At 46.1% G+C, this 15,949-nt stretch overlaps 1 protein-coding gene across 1 annotated transcript in view; it reads left to right on the top strand.

Moving 5' to 3' along the window:
• The window catches only part of LOC120029603 (dynein heavy chain 17, axonemal-like), a 96,035-nt gene that overhangs the window by 6,836 nt on the left and 73,250 nt on the right, over positions 1 to 15,949 (top strand). Inside the window, exons 7-32 of the mRNA XM_038974889.1 lie at positions 119 to 271; positions 394 to 480; positions 663 to 830; positions 2,896 to 3,012; positions 3,105 to 3,373; positions 3,583 to 3,778; positions 3,965 to 4,111; positions 4,269 to 4,377; positions 4,462 to 4,565; positions 4,660 to 4,797; positions 5,431 to 5,574; positions 5,667 to 5,852; positions 5,984 to 6,238; positions 6,605 to 6,774; positions 7,002 to 7,224; positions 7,423 to 7,539; positions 7,652 to 7,738; positions 7,827 to 7,979; positions 8,216 to 8,464; positions 8,712 to 8,834; positions 8,960 to 9,082; positions 9,315 to 9,631; positions 9,748 to 9,874; positions 9,973 to 10,125; positions 10,245 to 10,370; positions 11,324 to 11,563. Coding sequence (XP_038830817.1) covers positions 119 to 271; positions 394 to 480; positions 663 to 830; positions 2,896 to 3,012; positions 3,105 to 3,373; positions 3,583 to 3,778; positions 3,965 to 4,111; positions 4,269 to 4,377; positions 4,462 to 4,565; positions 4,660 to 4,797; positions 5,431 to 5,574; positions 5,667 to 5,852; positions 5,984 to 6,238; positions 6,605 to 6,774; positions 7,002 to 7,224; positions 7,423 to 7,539; positions 7,652 to 7,738; positions 7,827 to 7,979; positions 8,216 to 8,464; positions 8,712 to 8,834; positions 8,960 to 9,082; positions 9,315 to 9,631; positions 9,748 to 9,874; positions 9,973 to 10,125; positions 10,245 to 10,370; positions 11,324 to 11,563 — 4,281 coding nt within the window. The remainder of the gene's footprint in view (positions 1 to 118; positions 272 to 393; positions 481 to 662; positions 831 to 2,895; positions 3,013 to 3,104; positions 3,374 to 3,582; positions 3,779 to 3,964; positions 4,112 to 4,268; positions 4,378 to 4,461; positions 4,566 to 4,659; positions 4,798 to 5,430; positions 5,575 to 5,666; positions 5,853 to 5,983; positions 6,239 to 6,604; positions 6,775 to 7,001; positions 7,225 to 7,422; positions 7,540 to 7,651; positions 7,739 to 7,826; positions 7,980 to 8,215; positions 8,465 to 8,711; positions 8,835 to 8,959; positions 9,083 to 9,314; positions 9,632 to 9,747; positions 9,875 to 9,972; positions 10,126 to 10,244; positions 10,371 to 11,323; positions 11,564 to 15,949) is intronic.

The following is a 15,949-nucleotide window of genomic DNA, read 5'->3' on the forward strand; positions in this document are numbered from 1 at the left end:
TAGCCCCCTCCCCATGACACTTCTCAGACCTAGCCCCTACTACAAAAACACATTTCACCTAGTAAAGAAACGGCTACATACATTCATATTTTGGAGACTGTCCTCCTGTGTGCTGCAGACAAGGAACTTCCTGGGTCCAGAGGAGGTGATGAAGGGCCTTGTGGGGGAGATCGACGAGATTCTGGGAAACATCAGGATGAGCATTGTCACCTTGGTGACCCTCAGAGAGACTTACAACCAGTGCAAAGTCGACATGGACAAATACTTCAAAGTCAGTATACATTCTTACACTCTCACCTATTTTACAACACTCAAGGCAACATTTCATCAAACCTTCAAGTGTTACAACTCTATGACTAGAGTCAACTATCTCGGTACATTTGTGTCTTCTAGAATGGAAACTCAAAGAACTGGGATTTCCCTTCACACCTGGTGTTTACCAGGATGGATGCCTTCCTGCAGCGTCTACAGACCATAGAGGTACACACACACACACACACACTCACTCACACACTCACTCACTCACTCACTCACTCACTCACTCACTCACTCACTCACTCACTCACTCACTCACTCACTCACTCACTCACTCACTCACTCACTCACTCACTCACTCACTCACTCACTCACTCACTCACTCTGGGCTAACCTGTGTCTGGTAGGAGGTGTATGCGGTGTCAGTGGAGCTGCTAAAGCTGGAGAAGGTGGACATCCAGGGGGTCCGAGGCAGCGCCCTGGGAAACATGGTCTTCAGCATCTACGAGGAGTTCCTTGATCTCATCAAAATATTCGCAGAGTGCAAATACGACGCCATCGACACAGGCAACAAGGTAACCAACCTTGGCTCTGGACAAAAGTAGTGCGCTACTAGGGAATGAGGTGTAATGTCAGACGCAGAGATAGCTGTGTTGTTCAGAGTAGTGCACTACTAGGGAATGAGGTGTAATGTCAGACGCAGAGCCAGCTGTGTTGTTCAGAGTAGTGCACTACTAGGGAATGAGGTGTAATGTCAGACGCAGAGCCAGCTGTGTTGTTCAGAGTAGTGCACTACTAGGGAATGAGGTGTAATGTCAGACGCAGAGCCAGCTGTGTTGTTCAGAGTAGTGCACTACTAGGGAATGAGGTGTAATGTCAGACGCAGAGCCAGCTGTGTTGTTCAGAGTAGTGCACTACTAGGGAATGAGGTGTAATGTCAGACGTAGAGCCAGCTGTGTTGTTCAGAGTAGTGCACTACTAGGGAATGAGGTGTAATGTCAGACGTAGAGCCAGCTGTGTTGTTCAGAGTAGTGCACTACTAGGGAATGAGGTGTAATGTCAGACGCAGAGCCAGCTGTGTTGTTCAGAGTAGTGCACTACTAGGGAATGAGGTGTAATGTCAGACGCAGAGCCAGCTGTGTTGTTCAGAGTAGTGCACTACTAGGGAATGAGGTGTAATGTCAGACGCAGAGCCAGCTGTGTTGTTCAGAGTAGTGCACTACTAGGGAATGCGGTGTAATGTCAGACGCAGAGCCAGCTGTGTTGTTCAGAGTAGTGCACTACTAGGGAATGAGGTGTAATGTCAGACGTAGAGCCAGCTGTGTTGTTCAGAGTAGTGCACTACTAGGGAATGAGGTGTAATGTCAGACGCAGAGCCAGCTGTGTTGTTCAGAGTAGTGCACTACTAGGGAATGAGGTGTAATGTCAGACGCAGAGCCAGCTGTGTTGTTCAGAGTAGTGCACTACTAGGGAATGAGGTGTAATGTCAGACGCAGAGCCAGCTGTGTTGTTCAGAGTAGTGCACTACTAGGGAATGAGGTGTAATGTCAGACGCAGAGCCAGCTGTGTTGTTCAGAGTAGTGCACTACTAGGGAATGAGGTGTAATGTCAGACGCAGAGCCAGCTGTGTTGTTCAGAGTAGTGCACTACTAGGGAATGAGGTGTAATGTCAGACGCAGAGCCAGCTGTGTTGTTCAGAGTAGTGCACTACTAGGGAATGAGGTGTAATGTCAGACGTAGAGCCAGCTGTGTTGTTCAGAGTAGTGCACTACTAGGGAATGAGGTGTAATGTCAGACGTAGAGCCAGCTGTGTTGTTCAGAGTAGTGCACTACTAGGGAATGAGGTGTAATGTCAGACGTAGAGCCAGCTGTGTTGTTCAGAGTAGTGCACTACTAGGGAATGAGGTGTAATGTCAGACGCAGAGCCAGCTGTGTTGTTCAGAGTAGTGCACTACTAGGGAATGAGGTGTAATGTCAGACGCAGAGCCAGCTGTGTTGTTCAGAGTAGTGCACTACTAGGGAATGAGGTGTAATGTCAGACGTAGAGCCAGCTGTGTTGTTCAGAGTAGTGCACTACTAGGGAATGAGGTGTAATGTCAGACGCAGAGCCAGCTGTGTTGTTCAGAGTAGTGCACTACTAGGGAATGAGGTGTAATGTCAGACGTAGAGCCAGCTGTGTTGTTCAGAGTAGTGCACTACTAGGGAATGAGGTGTAATGTCAGACGCAGAGCCAGCTGTGTTGTTCAGAGTAGTGCACTACTAGGGAATGAGGTGTAATGTCAGACGTAGAGCCAGCTGTGTTGTTCAGAGTAGTGCACTACTAGGGAATGAGGTGTAATGTCAGACGTAGAGCCAGCTGTGTTGTTCAGAGTAGTGCACTACTAGGGAATGAGGTGTAATGTCAGACGCAGAGCCAGCTGTGTTGTTCAGAGTAGTGCACTACTAGGGAATGAGGTGTAATGTCAGACGCAGAGCCAGCTGTGTTGTTCAGAGTAGTGCACTACTAGGGAATGAGGTGTAATGTCAGACGCAGAGCCAGCTGTGTTGTTCAGAGTAGTGCACTACTAGGGAATGAGGTGTAATGTCAGACGCAGAGCCAGCTGTGTTGTTCAGAGTTGCTCCTCTTTCCCTCTCCCTCAGAGCTTTGATGAGAACTTCAGGAAGTTCCAGTACCAGATCTTGGACTTTGAGAGACGGTTAGGCACCATCCTGTGCCAGGCTTTTGATGACTGTGCCTCCACAGAGTCTGCTGTCAAGGTCAGTCTAATGTAAGGTGTTCTGAAACCTAAAGTATATACAGTAGTGAAAGTCACTCTTCAAAACCCCCTTCCATTTCCTCCTGCATGTAGATGTTGGACATGTTTGGCTTCATCCTGGAGCGCCCTCACATCCAAAACCAGATCTGGTCTAAGTACAAGGAGCTGGTGGAAATGTTCAGCTCAGAGCTGGACCACACCAAGCTGGTGTACGACGCCCAGATGGCAGCCGTGGAGACATGTAAAGGCTTCCCGCCCATTGCCAAAAACATGCCCCACGTTGCCGGGCAACTCAATTGGGCCCGGGAGGTACAAGACCGCATCCAGATCCCCATGAAGAACTTCAAGGCTATCCACCACCCGTACGTGCTGTAGTATGGTCCGCCACTCATACCCTAGTATACACTACTGTCAGTGTCCTGGTTAACTATGCACAAAGCATCTGAGACACCTTTTAACTTTTTTTCTATGACTACGCATGTTGAAATGAAATGCATTAAAACGGTCTTGCAGACAGTTGCTGTCAGTGTGTATTGGAGGCTAACAGTCCTGTGTGTTGTGTTGTATCCAGGTGTATGGACACGGATGAGGCCAGGCTGGTGTTCCAGAAGTATGAAGAGATGATGGGGCTGCTGCACCAGTACTGTGTGAGCGTGTACACAGAGTGGACATCCCGGGTCGACACTGACTGCCAGTTCAACCTGGAGCAGCCTCTGCTTCTACGCAACACCAAGAACAACGTCCTCAGTGTCAACTTCAACAAGCAGGTTTGGCTGGGAAACACACTCACACTCTCTCTCTCTCTCTCACTCTCTCACTCTCTCTCTCTCTCTCTCTCGCTCGCTCTGTCTTGACACTTTCTATAGACTAAGCAGACTATGCTAGAGTTAGCCATATCTCTGTGTGTCTGGTCTGTGAGGTGTGAAAGGAGTAACATGTTTATCTCTCTGCAGCTGGTGGCCGTTCTGAGGGAGGTGAAGTATCTGACCATCCAGGGCCAGCAGGACGTGCCTCCCAGCGCTGCTGAAGTCTTTTCCCAGAGTGAGACCTTCAGAAAATACGTGGGCAACCTGGACCTCATCGTCTCCTGGTACAACCAGGTACAGGACAGGACACTGGAAGGGAGGGCATAGACAGATGGATGAATATATGTATGTTTGGTTAACATACAAGAAGTGGAGTTTTAATTCTAAAACTGCAACTGAAAGACACAAACTCAATGTAAAAGCCTTCTGAGGTGGTATCTGTCATCCACAGATCCTAGCCACAGTCCTGCCAGTGGAGTTTCCGCTGCTTGAGGAGGAGCTGAAGGGCATCGATGAGAAACTGGCCCTGGCTGAGAGCACTCTGAGCTGGCACGGGGAAGGTACTGGACTGAAGGCTGATGATCACAACATTACTAGTCATATTCATAACAGATGGTCATAATGGTCACTTATGTGTTTGCCAGGTGTGTGGGAGTACATCCAGCAGATGAGAGACAACTTGCATGACTTTGAGAGCAGAATCAACCAGGCTAAGACCAACGTGGAGGCCATGCACATAATCATGGAGGTTAGGACTGTCTATCTGATACACCCCTGCTTTCCCCTCTGTGCTGTTCCACTGGAGGGGAGATGTGATGGTTGTATTGTGATGTGACTGACAGGAGTGGTCTGTGAGCCCCATGTTTGAGAGGAAGGACAATAAGGACTCTCTGCTGGACCTGGATGGAAGACAAGCAGCCCTTAACAAGAAGTACGCTGCCATCAAAGAGTCTGGCGAGAAACTCCACCAACTGACACAGGTAAAGAAACAACTACTACATACAGTATGTAACAAACAGTGAATAAGTACACTATGGGAGAGTGTTCAGTACACTGAGTGTACAAAACATTAAGAACACCTATTGAGTTGCACCCCCCCTTTTGCCCTCAGAACAGCCTCAGTTCATCAGGGCATGGACTCTACAAGGTGTCGAAAGTGTTCCACAGGGATGCTGGCCCATGTTGACTCCAATGCTTCCCACAGTTATGTCAAGTTGACTGGATGTCCTTTGGGTGGTGGACCATTCTTGATACACACAGGAGAGTGTATCAGCAGAGTTGCAGTTCTTGACACAAACCGGTGTGCCTGGCACCTACTACCACATCCCGTTCAAAGGCACTTAAATATTTTGTCTTGCACATTCACCCTCTGAATGGCACATATGCACAATCCATGTCTCAAGTTTCTTAAGGCTTAAAAATTGTTCTTTAAATTGTTTCCTTCCCTTCATCTACACTGATTGAAGTGGATTTAACAGGTGACATCAATAAGGAATCATAGTTCTCACTTGGTCAGTCTATGTCATGGAAAGAGCAGGTGTTCTTAATGATTTGTAAAGTCAATGTTTGATAAGTGTGCCATGCTGAAGAGTCTGTGTATCTGGTGTCTGTAGGAGAATAAAAAGCTGTTTGGAGCAGATGAGAGCACTGACTCGTGGATGGCCTACGTCGACTACATTGATGACAAAGTCCTGGACGGGTTCTACAAAGTCGTCAATGTGTCTCTGAAGTTCCTTGCTAGTAACATGCTCGCCAAGGTATAATTCATCTCGGAGACAAACCCTCATAGATATCAGTCGTGTTAAATCCCTTTATGTGCTACTAACTGGCGTGTTGTGTTGACTTGCAGTCGAGTATAAACCCACTCTTTGAGGTGCGTTTTGAATTGGAGGATGGAGACACATCGTTCTACCCGTCTTTGGTCTATGGCATATCTGATGGCTTTTACGACCTGGTCGAGAGTCTCATCCATGATGTGTACCAAGCTGCTGAACTAGTTCCTCGGATATCAATGACCAACAAAACATGCTACGAAGTGAGTACAACCCTGTGTGTCTGTGTGTGTGAGATTGAATGTTACTTATATGTGTGTCCCATTTTGAACCATCATACCCTGTGTAAACTATGGTGTGTGTCTTTGTATGTTTGTCCCATGTGTCCCTCAAGGTGGAGTTGGATGAGATGTCAGAGCTGTCAGACATGCGTGAGAATGTGTTGAACCAGGTGGTTGGGGCCATGAAAGAGGCCCAGGAGTATCGGGACGTGCTCTATAAATACGCCTACCTGTGGCAGGATGACAGGGACGACTTCATGGAGCAGTTCCTCCTCTACGGCAAAGTTCTTTCCCCGGAGGAGATTGAGGCGCACGGAGAGGACAGTGTGCCCAAAAACCCCCCCACACTGAAAGATTTCAAGGAACAGGTACAGAAAGAAGTCCCTGGCTGCATCCCAAATGACACCCTATTCCCGTAGGACTCCGGTCAAAAGTAATGCACTCTTTAGGGAATAGTGTGCCGTTTAGGATGCACCCCCTAAAACACAGTAGGGACTCTTAGCAACTTATTTAGGACATAGGAGGTTGGTGGCACCTTAATTGGGGAGAACGGGCTCGTAGTAATGGCTGGAGTGGAATGACTGGAATGATATCAATACATCAAACATGCCATTCTATTTACTCTGTTCTGGACATTATTATGAGCCGTCCTCCCCTCAGCAGCCTCCACTGATGTAGGAGTGTTAGGTTCTCCAGGGTTGGTCCCAATGAGTGCTGTGTGTGTTCCCCTACAGATCGATACGTATGAGAAACTGTACAAGGAGGTGAGCAACTTGGAGAACTCCCAGGTGCTGCAGCACTGGCTCCAGATTGACATCCGTCCCTTCAAACATGCCCTGCTCAACACCATCAAACGTTGGAGCCTCATGTTCAAACAGTTCCTCATAGACCGAGTCACCAACAGGTACAGACCAACAGTGACAGGACAATAGTACTGCTGGGTGTTGCGTTAAAGACCTTCAGAATGGAATTCATTGGTAGGATGAAGACTTTCTTCAACTTTTAATTGTCTGCTGCTGCTGTGTGGGTGTGTGTGTGTGAGCGCGTCTTTGTCTGCGTGTGTTTGTGTGTGTGTGTGTGTGTGTGTGTGTGTGTGTGTGTGTGTGTGTGTGTGTGTTTGTGTTCCCCTAGCCTGAGGGACCTGGACGGCTTCATCAAGGAGGTGAAGGATGGGCTGACCAAGACAGTGGAGGAAGGGGATTACCAGGGCCTGGTGGGGGTCATGGGTCACCTGATGAGGATGAAAGACAGACAGGCAGCCACAGACACCATGTTCTCCCCTCTCAAGGAAACCATCCAGTTCCTCAAAGACTTTGGAGAGGAGCTGCCTGACGAGGTCCATGCTCAGTTACAGGTAGGCTACACACAGATCTGACTCCAGGTAAAAGTGGCACCTTACTACAGATCTAGGATCACTAGAGATATTGTTTTATAGCAGCTCTCTAAGCAAGGGCAGAACCTCTTTACTGCATGGGTTTCCCTTGCTCAATAACAAAACAAGAAGCTGAGCTTTATTTAGCCTTTAAACATGAAACGATGTGTCTTGGTTTAGGATCTTCCAGAGCACTGGAATAACGTGAAAAAGACGTCCCTCCAAGTCAAACAGAACTTGGCTCCATTGCAAGCACATGAAGTCAACATCGTCCGAAGGAAATGCCAGCAATTTGAGGTAATTTTTAACACATCGATATATGTAGCTACATCTATGTAACTCACATAGGGACGAAGAGAGAGATACTCTATGGGCATGGTGTGAAGCTGTGTGTCCTTTGTGTCCACAGATCAAACAGTATGAGTTTAGAGAGAAGTTCAGACAGCAGCCCTTCTTCCAATTCTCTTTTGAAAACCCACACGGGGCTCTCGATGATGTGAGTAGTTCAAAATCTTTTGTGGATCTAATTTAAGCTCTGTGTTGAGTATAAACCCTAAACCTTCCAATCCGGTGGGTAACCACAGATTCAGATGGATATCATGGGCTTGGAGGAAGAGATGGAGGGCCTGTCAAACTCAGCCGGTCTGTTTGAGGTGAATGTTCCCGACTACAAACAGCTCAAAACCTGCCGCAAGGAGATCGTCCTGCTCAAAGAACTCTGGGACATGATCCTGCTGGTAAGACTCCACAGCTCACAGGCATACTGGTGTTTTGAAAAAAAGCATAAACATAATGGGGAGAAAAATCTGGATGCATGCAATAGTGTCATTCTGGTTAATAGATTTTTTTATTCATCTTTGGAGCATTCTCTACTCTGATCTTATGCTGACCTGTGTCAATGGTTAGAAAGTCAATGAGACTGATTCAATAGATTGACGGACAGTGAGTGACTGTGTGCTGGTTGTGGCTGCAGGTGAGCGGGAACATGGATGACTGGAAGACCACCCTGTGGAAGGACATCAACGTGGAGGAGATGGATATGGACACCAAGAAGTACGCCAAGGACATCAAGGGGCTGGACAAGGAGATGAGAGCCTGGGACGCCTTTACCGGATTGGACAGCATGGTGAAGAACATGATGACGTCATTGCGCGCCGTGGGAGAACTGCAGAACCCGGCCATCAGGGACCGCCACTGGCTGCAGCTCATGATGGCCACCAAGGTACAAGTCAGCTTCAGTCAAAGGCACCAATGGCCGTGTCCCAAATGGCACCCTATTCCCTTTATAGGACTATATAGGAAGTAGGATGCCATTAGGGATGCATCCAATGACATTGGAAAATGCTTCTCTCCATTTCCTTATTACATTCAGGACTGATGATGTGTCATAAAGAGCTGATACCTTATCATATAGCTAAGAGCTAGGTTATAAAGCTTTTACTGAACCTGTAATCCATGTCCACCCCCAGGTGAAGTTTGATATGTCTGAGAAGACCACCTTTGAGGACCTGCTGAAGCTCAACCTGCACCAGTTTGAGGACGAGGTGCGCAGCATCGTGGACAAGGCCGTCAAGGAGTCTGGCATGGAGAAGGTGAGGACACATATAGAAACTATAGTGGTTAGGCTAGTGATTATAGGTTAGTGATTATAGTGAACAGGCCTTTGTCTCCCTCCCCCTACTAACCCCTGCCCTGTGGTCTCCTTCCTTACCCTCAGACTCTGGCCGAGCTGGACAGCACGTGGAGCTCCATGGTGTTTGAACACGAGCCTCATGGCCGGACAGGCACCATGCTGCTCAAACCCAACGAGGAGCTGGTGGAGACTCTGGAAGACAACCAGGTACACGACACACAACACACAACCACATCAAACAGGATTAGATAGGCAGTCACCACACTCATTTCATGCAGTGCCAGTAGTGCACTATAGAGTGTCATTTGAGATCTGTCCATTGAGTTCCATTCACTGGGACCTCCATAATTTGTGTCCCTGTGCAGATGTACTTCCTGATGACTATGGAGATGTATGACATCAGTGACTAACCCCTGTTCTTCTTCTTTGGTGACCTCAGGTACAGCTGCAGACTCTGATGACCTCCAAGTACATTGCTCACTTTCTGGAGGAGGTGTCTGGCTGGCAGCATAGGCTGTCCACTGCAGACTCCGTCATCTCCATCTGGTTCACTGTGCAGCGCACCTGGACCCATCTGGAGAGCATCTTCATTGGCTCTGAGGACATCCGCTGCCAACTGCCCGAAGACTCCAAACGATTTGATGGCATCGACATGGACTTCAAGGAAATCATGGCTGAGGCAATGAAGGTTACCAATGTGGTGGAGTCCACCAATAAGAAAGGGCTTCTGGAGAAACTGGAGGGTTTGGAGACAGGGTAAAACAATGGCTTAGAACAGATATAGCTACATTATATAAGATTTCAATGTTGCCCTGGTTTGACCATGCCAATCAATGACTATAATGGTTATCTCCATGTGTGTTGCCCCTCAGACTGGCTATGTGTGAGAAGGCTCTGGCTGAGTACCTGGAGACCAAGCGTCTGGCCTTCCCCAGGTTCTACTTCGTCTCCTCTGCTGACCTGCTGGACATCCTGTCCAATGGAAACGACCCTGTGGAGGTACACTTCCAGGCAGACAGTACATCTACAGAACACAGCAACAGACCACATATTATCCCATATCTCCAGTGTGTGACTGTCTGTATTCCCATCTGCAGGTCAGCAAGCATCTGTCCAAGCTGTTTGACAGCCTGTCCAACCTCAAGTTCCAGCTGGATGAGAGTGGCAAGCCCATCAAGGTGGCCCTGGGAATGTGGAGTGAAGAGATTGAGTATGTCACCTTTGACAAGGACTGTGACTGCTCAGGACAGGTGTGGAAACAGTCATATACTACTGTATAACTAAGTGTGTAACTCTTACATTAGGGCTCTGTATACTACAGTCAATGTTATGCAATATTTTTAGATGTTCCTTCTGTGTTTGTGTGCAGGTGGAGATGTGGCTGAACCGCGTGCTGGAGAGGATGTGTGCCACTCTGAGAGTGGAGTTTGGAGAGGCTGTCCAGGCCTACGAGGAGAAACCCAGAGAACAGTGGCTGTTTGACTACCCAGCCCAGGTCTGTACTCTCACCTATCTCTTGGTTAAACATGATTTTAGAAATGTTCGCACATTTTTTTGAAAATAAAATACAGAAATATCTAATTTACATAAGTATTCATGCCCCTGAGTCAATACTTTGTAGAAATACATTTGGCAGTGATTACAGCTGTGAGTTTTTCTGGGTAAATTTCTATGAGCTTTCCACACCTGGATTGTGCAACATTTGCCCATAATTATTTTCTAAATTCTTCAAGGTCTGTCAAATTGGTTGTTGATCATTGCTAGACAACCATTTCTAAGTCTTGCCATAGATTTTCAAGTAGATTTAAGTCAAAACTGTAACTCCGCCACTCGGGAACATTCACTGTCTTCTTGGTAAGCAACTCCAGTATAGATTTGCCCTTGTGATTTATGTTATTGTCCCGCTGAAAGGTGAATTCATCTCCCAGTGTCCAGTTGAAAGCAGACTGAACCAGGTTTTCCTCTAGGATTTTGCCTGTGCTTTATTTTTTATCCTGAAAAACGACCCAGTCCTTAATGAGTAGAAGCATACCCATAACATGATGAAGCCACCACTATGCTTGAAAATATGGAGAGTGGCCTCTCTTAAAAATGGCGTTTGCCTCTCTTGCGGCGTTGCTTCCTCTTTCGAGTCCCGGGGATTAGGGCCTGGTCTAGAGTAAGCAGAACGTCCAGAGCTGCCGACACGTTGAAGTAGAATTTGTCATCCAAATCAAGTTTTGTGATCGCTGTTCTGATGTCCAGAAGCTGTTTTCGGTCATAGGAAATGATGGAGAAAACATGTACAACAAAAGTTAAGATCAGTGTAAAGAAACACACAAATTAGGAGCCCATGAAATGGCTGCTATCCACTGCAGCACCATCTTGATTTGTGTGCAGATAACTCAAATCATCACAAAAAATGTTGTTGCGAGTACATATCTCAACCTGTGTTGTGTTGTGTTCCAGATTGCCCTCGCCACCACTCAAATTTGGTGGACCACAGAGGTGGGCATAGCATTCGCCAGACTGGAGGAGGGCTATGAGAACGCCCTCAAGGACTACTTCAAGAAACAGGTGACCCAGCTGAACACTCTGATCACGCTGCTAATTGGAGAGCTGTCCAGAGGAGACCGTCAGAAGATCATGACCATCTGTACTATCGACGTCCACGCTCGAGACGTAGTCTCCAAACTCATCAGCACCAAGGTAAGCCTAACTCTCTCTCTGTCGGGAACCACTGAACTAACAAGCAAAACAAAACTGGTCTAGGATTAGAGTTATTTTTTAAATGATTAATTTCGATATCTCAAATGTGAGATTCTCCAGAATCTCAGAAGCTCGAAGAACCAATCACACACATATGTCAGAGACAGACAGGTCAAGTAGTGAACAAGGTGAGCCCCTCCCCTCATCGTAAGGAGTCACTCGCCCGCTCTCTGGTCTTCTCACCTCTCTTCCTCACGAAGAGTACTACTCTAAGTGCTCCTTAGCACGACTTGATCTGTTTTCATGTTAAACTGTTCACAGGTGTGACATGAGGTTACAACACCGAGCACATGTTTTCAGCTTTCGTCTTCTGTGTTGGCTGACTTTGCCGAAAGGAAAGTTTTCACTTCAGGCAAGAATTTGCTTTTATGCTTTTTCTTACCATTGTCTCCTTTGGTAGCTAGCGTCACATGGCTTAGCTGCAAGGCTTAGCTAACCTGGCTAGCTCGCCACAAGGCTTAAAAGGGTAAAATTAATAGCTTTCTCTCTCATTAACCTATTTAATCCCATCGGTCACAATAGTGACCGTAAAAAACGTTTTCAGTTATAAGGCTCTAAACACGTTACTGAATGATGTATCAATGCATTTCCAGCAAATATTGAAATAATAAAGGGTCTCAATGAAAGATGTGCAGTGTCACATGTTTAGTGTAAATTGTCACATGACCAGAGCTGTTTACTTCCTGGTTGCACCATGAGAAGAGGATGGCTGCATCAAAGCTCCCAAACAAAAGGTTAGTAAAGTATGTTAACATAAAGTTAGGACAAAGATTTTTGGTACACATCATCTTTAAGGTGTCTAGTATTGATATATGCATTTGCAATTACTCAACTTTGTTCAGTGTGGTCATAGAATCTGTAAACAAGTTGACGGCAACAATAGTGACCGGCGGGATAACACAGTGCATCTAGGTATTCACATACTTAGTTCTTGTTCTAACTGTCTACTCTGTTCTTTCTTTTAGTTTCACTTTGAGTGAAGTTCTGGATATGTTGGATCTAGGTGACCACCCAGACAAGCCATGCAACATTGTAGTTATCCCTCAAAATGAGAAAGATGCTGTCCTCAGTGATTGTGATAGTGATGGGTCAGATATGGACTATGAGGGGGAGACAGGCCATTTGCCAGCCAGGCTGTTGAATGCATATGCTGAACCTATGCAAACAGATCATGACAGGAACAACGTTATCAGTGATGATGACCTACCCCTCACAACCCCCACTCCCCCATCCACCACAACCCCCCCCCCCCCCCACCACCACCCTCCACCGTTGATAATGAAGAGCCAACGGCCTCTACTCGCCAGAGGGTCCAGTCAGAAGAGCCAAGGGCAAAGCTGCAGGTCGTCAAAAATAAGGATCGAGTGTTCAAACGATCGAAGAGGCCTGCCACCGCTGTGATTCCAAAACACATTGTATACAGCCCAAATGCTGCAGAATGTGTAAAACAAAGCTGTCCCAACCCAATGGATGTTTTCCTACTAATGTATCCACCCACCCTAAGAGAGATCACCATTGAAATGTCCAACCTCTACTCCACCCAGACCAAGGACAAGCAACTGTATCTGAGTATGGATGAGCTCCTTACATTCTATGGGATCCTTATCACATCTGGGTACAGCTCTGTTCCAAGAAGACACATGTACTGGTCACTTGACAGTGATGTACACAATGAAAGCATTTCAGATTCAATGCGGAGAAATCGCTTTGATGAAATAATGGCCTCAGTTCATGTGGTTGACAACACAAAGATCACTGACGACCCATTTTTTAAGGTTAGGCCCATCTTCTCTGAGCTCAATCAGTCATACAAAGTCATGCCATTTCAGGAATGGCTGTCAGTGGATGAGAGCATGATCCAATACTATGGCCGACATGGATGTAAGCAATTCATTAGAGGTAAACCAATCCGTTTTGGTTACAAGCTATGGAGCCTTGCCTCATCCAGTGGTTACATGTATTACATGGAGCCATATGGTGGATCCCACACACTCCTCCCTGAGACTGGGCTGGGTCAGGGACCCAGTGTCGTTCTCGGTCTTGCAGAGCAATCTCAGGTGCCTCAAGGTTGCAAGTTCCTTCATGACAACCTCTTCACTTCGCTTGCACTCCTCGATGAAATGACAAAAAGAGGATATGGGAGCTCTGGAACGATGAGGCAGAATCGTCTGTTTGATGTCCCATTCAAGCCACAGAAGGACTTCATGAAGTTACCCCGGGGAACCTCTGAGGTTCTGACCCAAGGAGACAAGTTGCTGGTCCGTTGGAAAGACAATAACATTGTCACAGTGGCAACAAACATGGAGGAGAAATACAGTGAGACCTCTGTCAAAAGATGGAACAAGGAGCGACGTGTCTTTGACAAAGTCCCACAACCAAAATGCATCAACCGATACAATGAGCACATGGGTGGTGTTGACCTTCATGACCTACAGGTTTCAAGATACCATATCTCGATCAGGTCTAAGAAGTGGTGGTGGCCCATCTTTGCATGGTCTCTCAACAGTGCACTCGTAAACAGCCATTTCTTTTACAGAGACGTTATGGGAGGGACCATCGACCTGCTCACCTTCTCACGGATAGTGGCACAGTCTCTTATGCAAAAGTTTGGCACGAAACCACTGAGCCAAGGAAGGAGATCTTTACTGGCTGCTACTGTTGAAGATCAGGCAAGATATGACAAAGCTTCTCACCTGCCAATCAAGACGATGCACCGGTTCCAGAGATGTCGTCATTGTGACAAACGCACTACCTATGCATGTGAGAAATCCAAAGTGCCACTGCACATTGAGTGCTTCAAGATATACCATGGACAGTAGAAAAGGAGATAAGAGTGAATGAAAAAGCCAATAAAAGAAAAATAGAAAAGTCGATAAAGGGTGAGGTGAAGCAGTACAACGGACTCTAGGAAGAAAAGAAAAGTAGACGAAAAAGACAACCAAAATGACTGAAATGTTTTTGGAAAAAAAGGTCAATTAGGTCTGACTGATCACAGTTCAAAATAGTGATGCACAAACTAATCGTGCACTTGGTTCTGAAGCCTACCTCTATGATATATATTATTTTGTCCAGTGTAGGCTTCTACTTGTATGCATATTCTACAGGCTACCTCTATCCTAAATGTTACCTGTATGTTCAATGTGAATGAATAACACAACTGCTATACAGTTGTTAGTGAATGTTGCACTAAAATGTCACAATGACAATGTTACAATGAGTATTGCACTAAAGTACAAGTTCAAACGTTACAATAAAGTTACAATGTTAATGTTTCAATACATGTTACAATAAAGTAACAATGTTACAATGTATGTTACAATAAAGTAACAATGTTGAAATACGTCGATGGTTGTTGATTTTTGTCTTTGCTCTCAGTATTCGTATCGGTGTTGCATAAGGGTTTTTGTTATGTAAAATAGTCACACTAGAATGTGATGGGGCATTTTAGTAGCAATGCTGGGGACTGGCAGTGACAGTTTTACATGTGTTAATAACTGGGCTGGGTTATAAAGAATTTTGATGACTGCATAGGAGAAATATGTTAATTCAGTATATACATCACATTTTCCCACCGGTCACAATTGTGACCGACCATAAAACACACTTTTTCACCTACTTTTCCATGAAAATTAAAAAAAATGATGATCGATTATTTCAAAAGGTTACTAATGACACATGATTTAGATATTTTCATGTATGGGAAAAATTCGGGATTAAATGGGTTAAGCTCAACCCACTACCGTGTCGCAGTGACTAGATCGACGTCCTAGCTTCACTGCTTATTGGTAGAGAGCCATGCTTTTGTTCGTCGCAAGACCAACAAAGCGTTAGCTCGCAAGCAATGTTCGATGACCCCCAGTCATGCGTCCACTCCCCTCTCGCACCGTCCCAGGCAAGCAACTCCTTCCAGCTATCCCAGTTTGCGTGGCGGAAGCCAAATGTAATTGGGACAAACCCCAAACTAGATGAACTTCACAGGCTGGTGAAAGTGCATGATTATCGATGCTTGGCTGCCGTTTGACAAATACAATAATCTCTCTCTTTTGTCCATAATAATCTCGTCATGTAGGCTATACGTGCGCTCTAGCCAACAGCGAGCAGACTGTATCTGCACGTGCCAATACCAGAGTGGGCACACTCACTATGTAACATTTATTGTGAGAAAACCATCAGTAGAGTTGAAAATGTGATGGAAACCCATTTAACTTGTATTTTTTATTCGGTACAAGAAAATGTAAAGGTATTTTTATGTGCACTACGTCATCACGCATAGCCTTTTATATGCAACAAGTCAATTTGATGGAAACACATCTCTGGTGGGAAAAT

The sequence above is a fragment of the Salvelinus namaycush genome, chromosome 35 (assembly GCF_016432855.1).
Source record: "Salvelinus namaycush isolate Seneca chromosome 35, SaNama_1.0, whole genome shotgun sequence".
In the NCBI taxonomy this organism is placed as follows: Eukaryota; Metazoa; Chordata; class Actinopteri; order Salmoniformes; family Salmonidae; genus Salvelinus; species Salvelinus namaycush.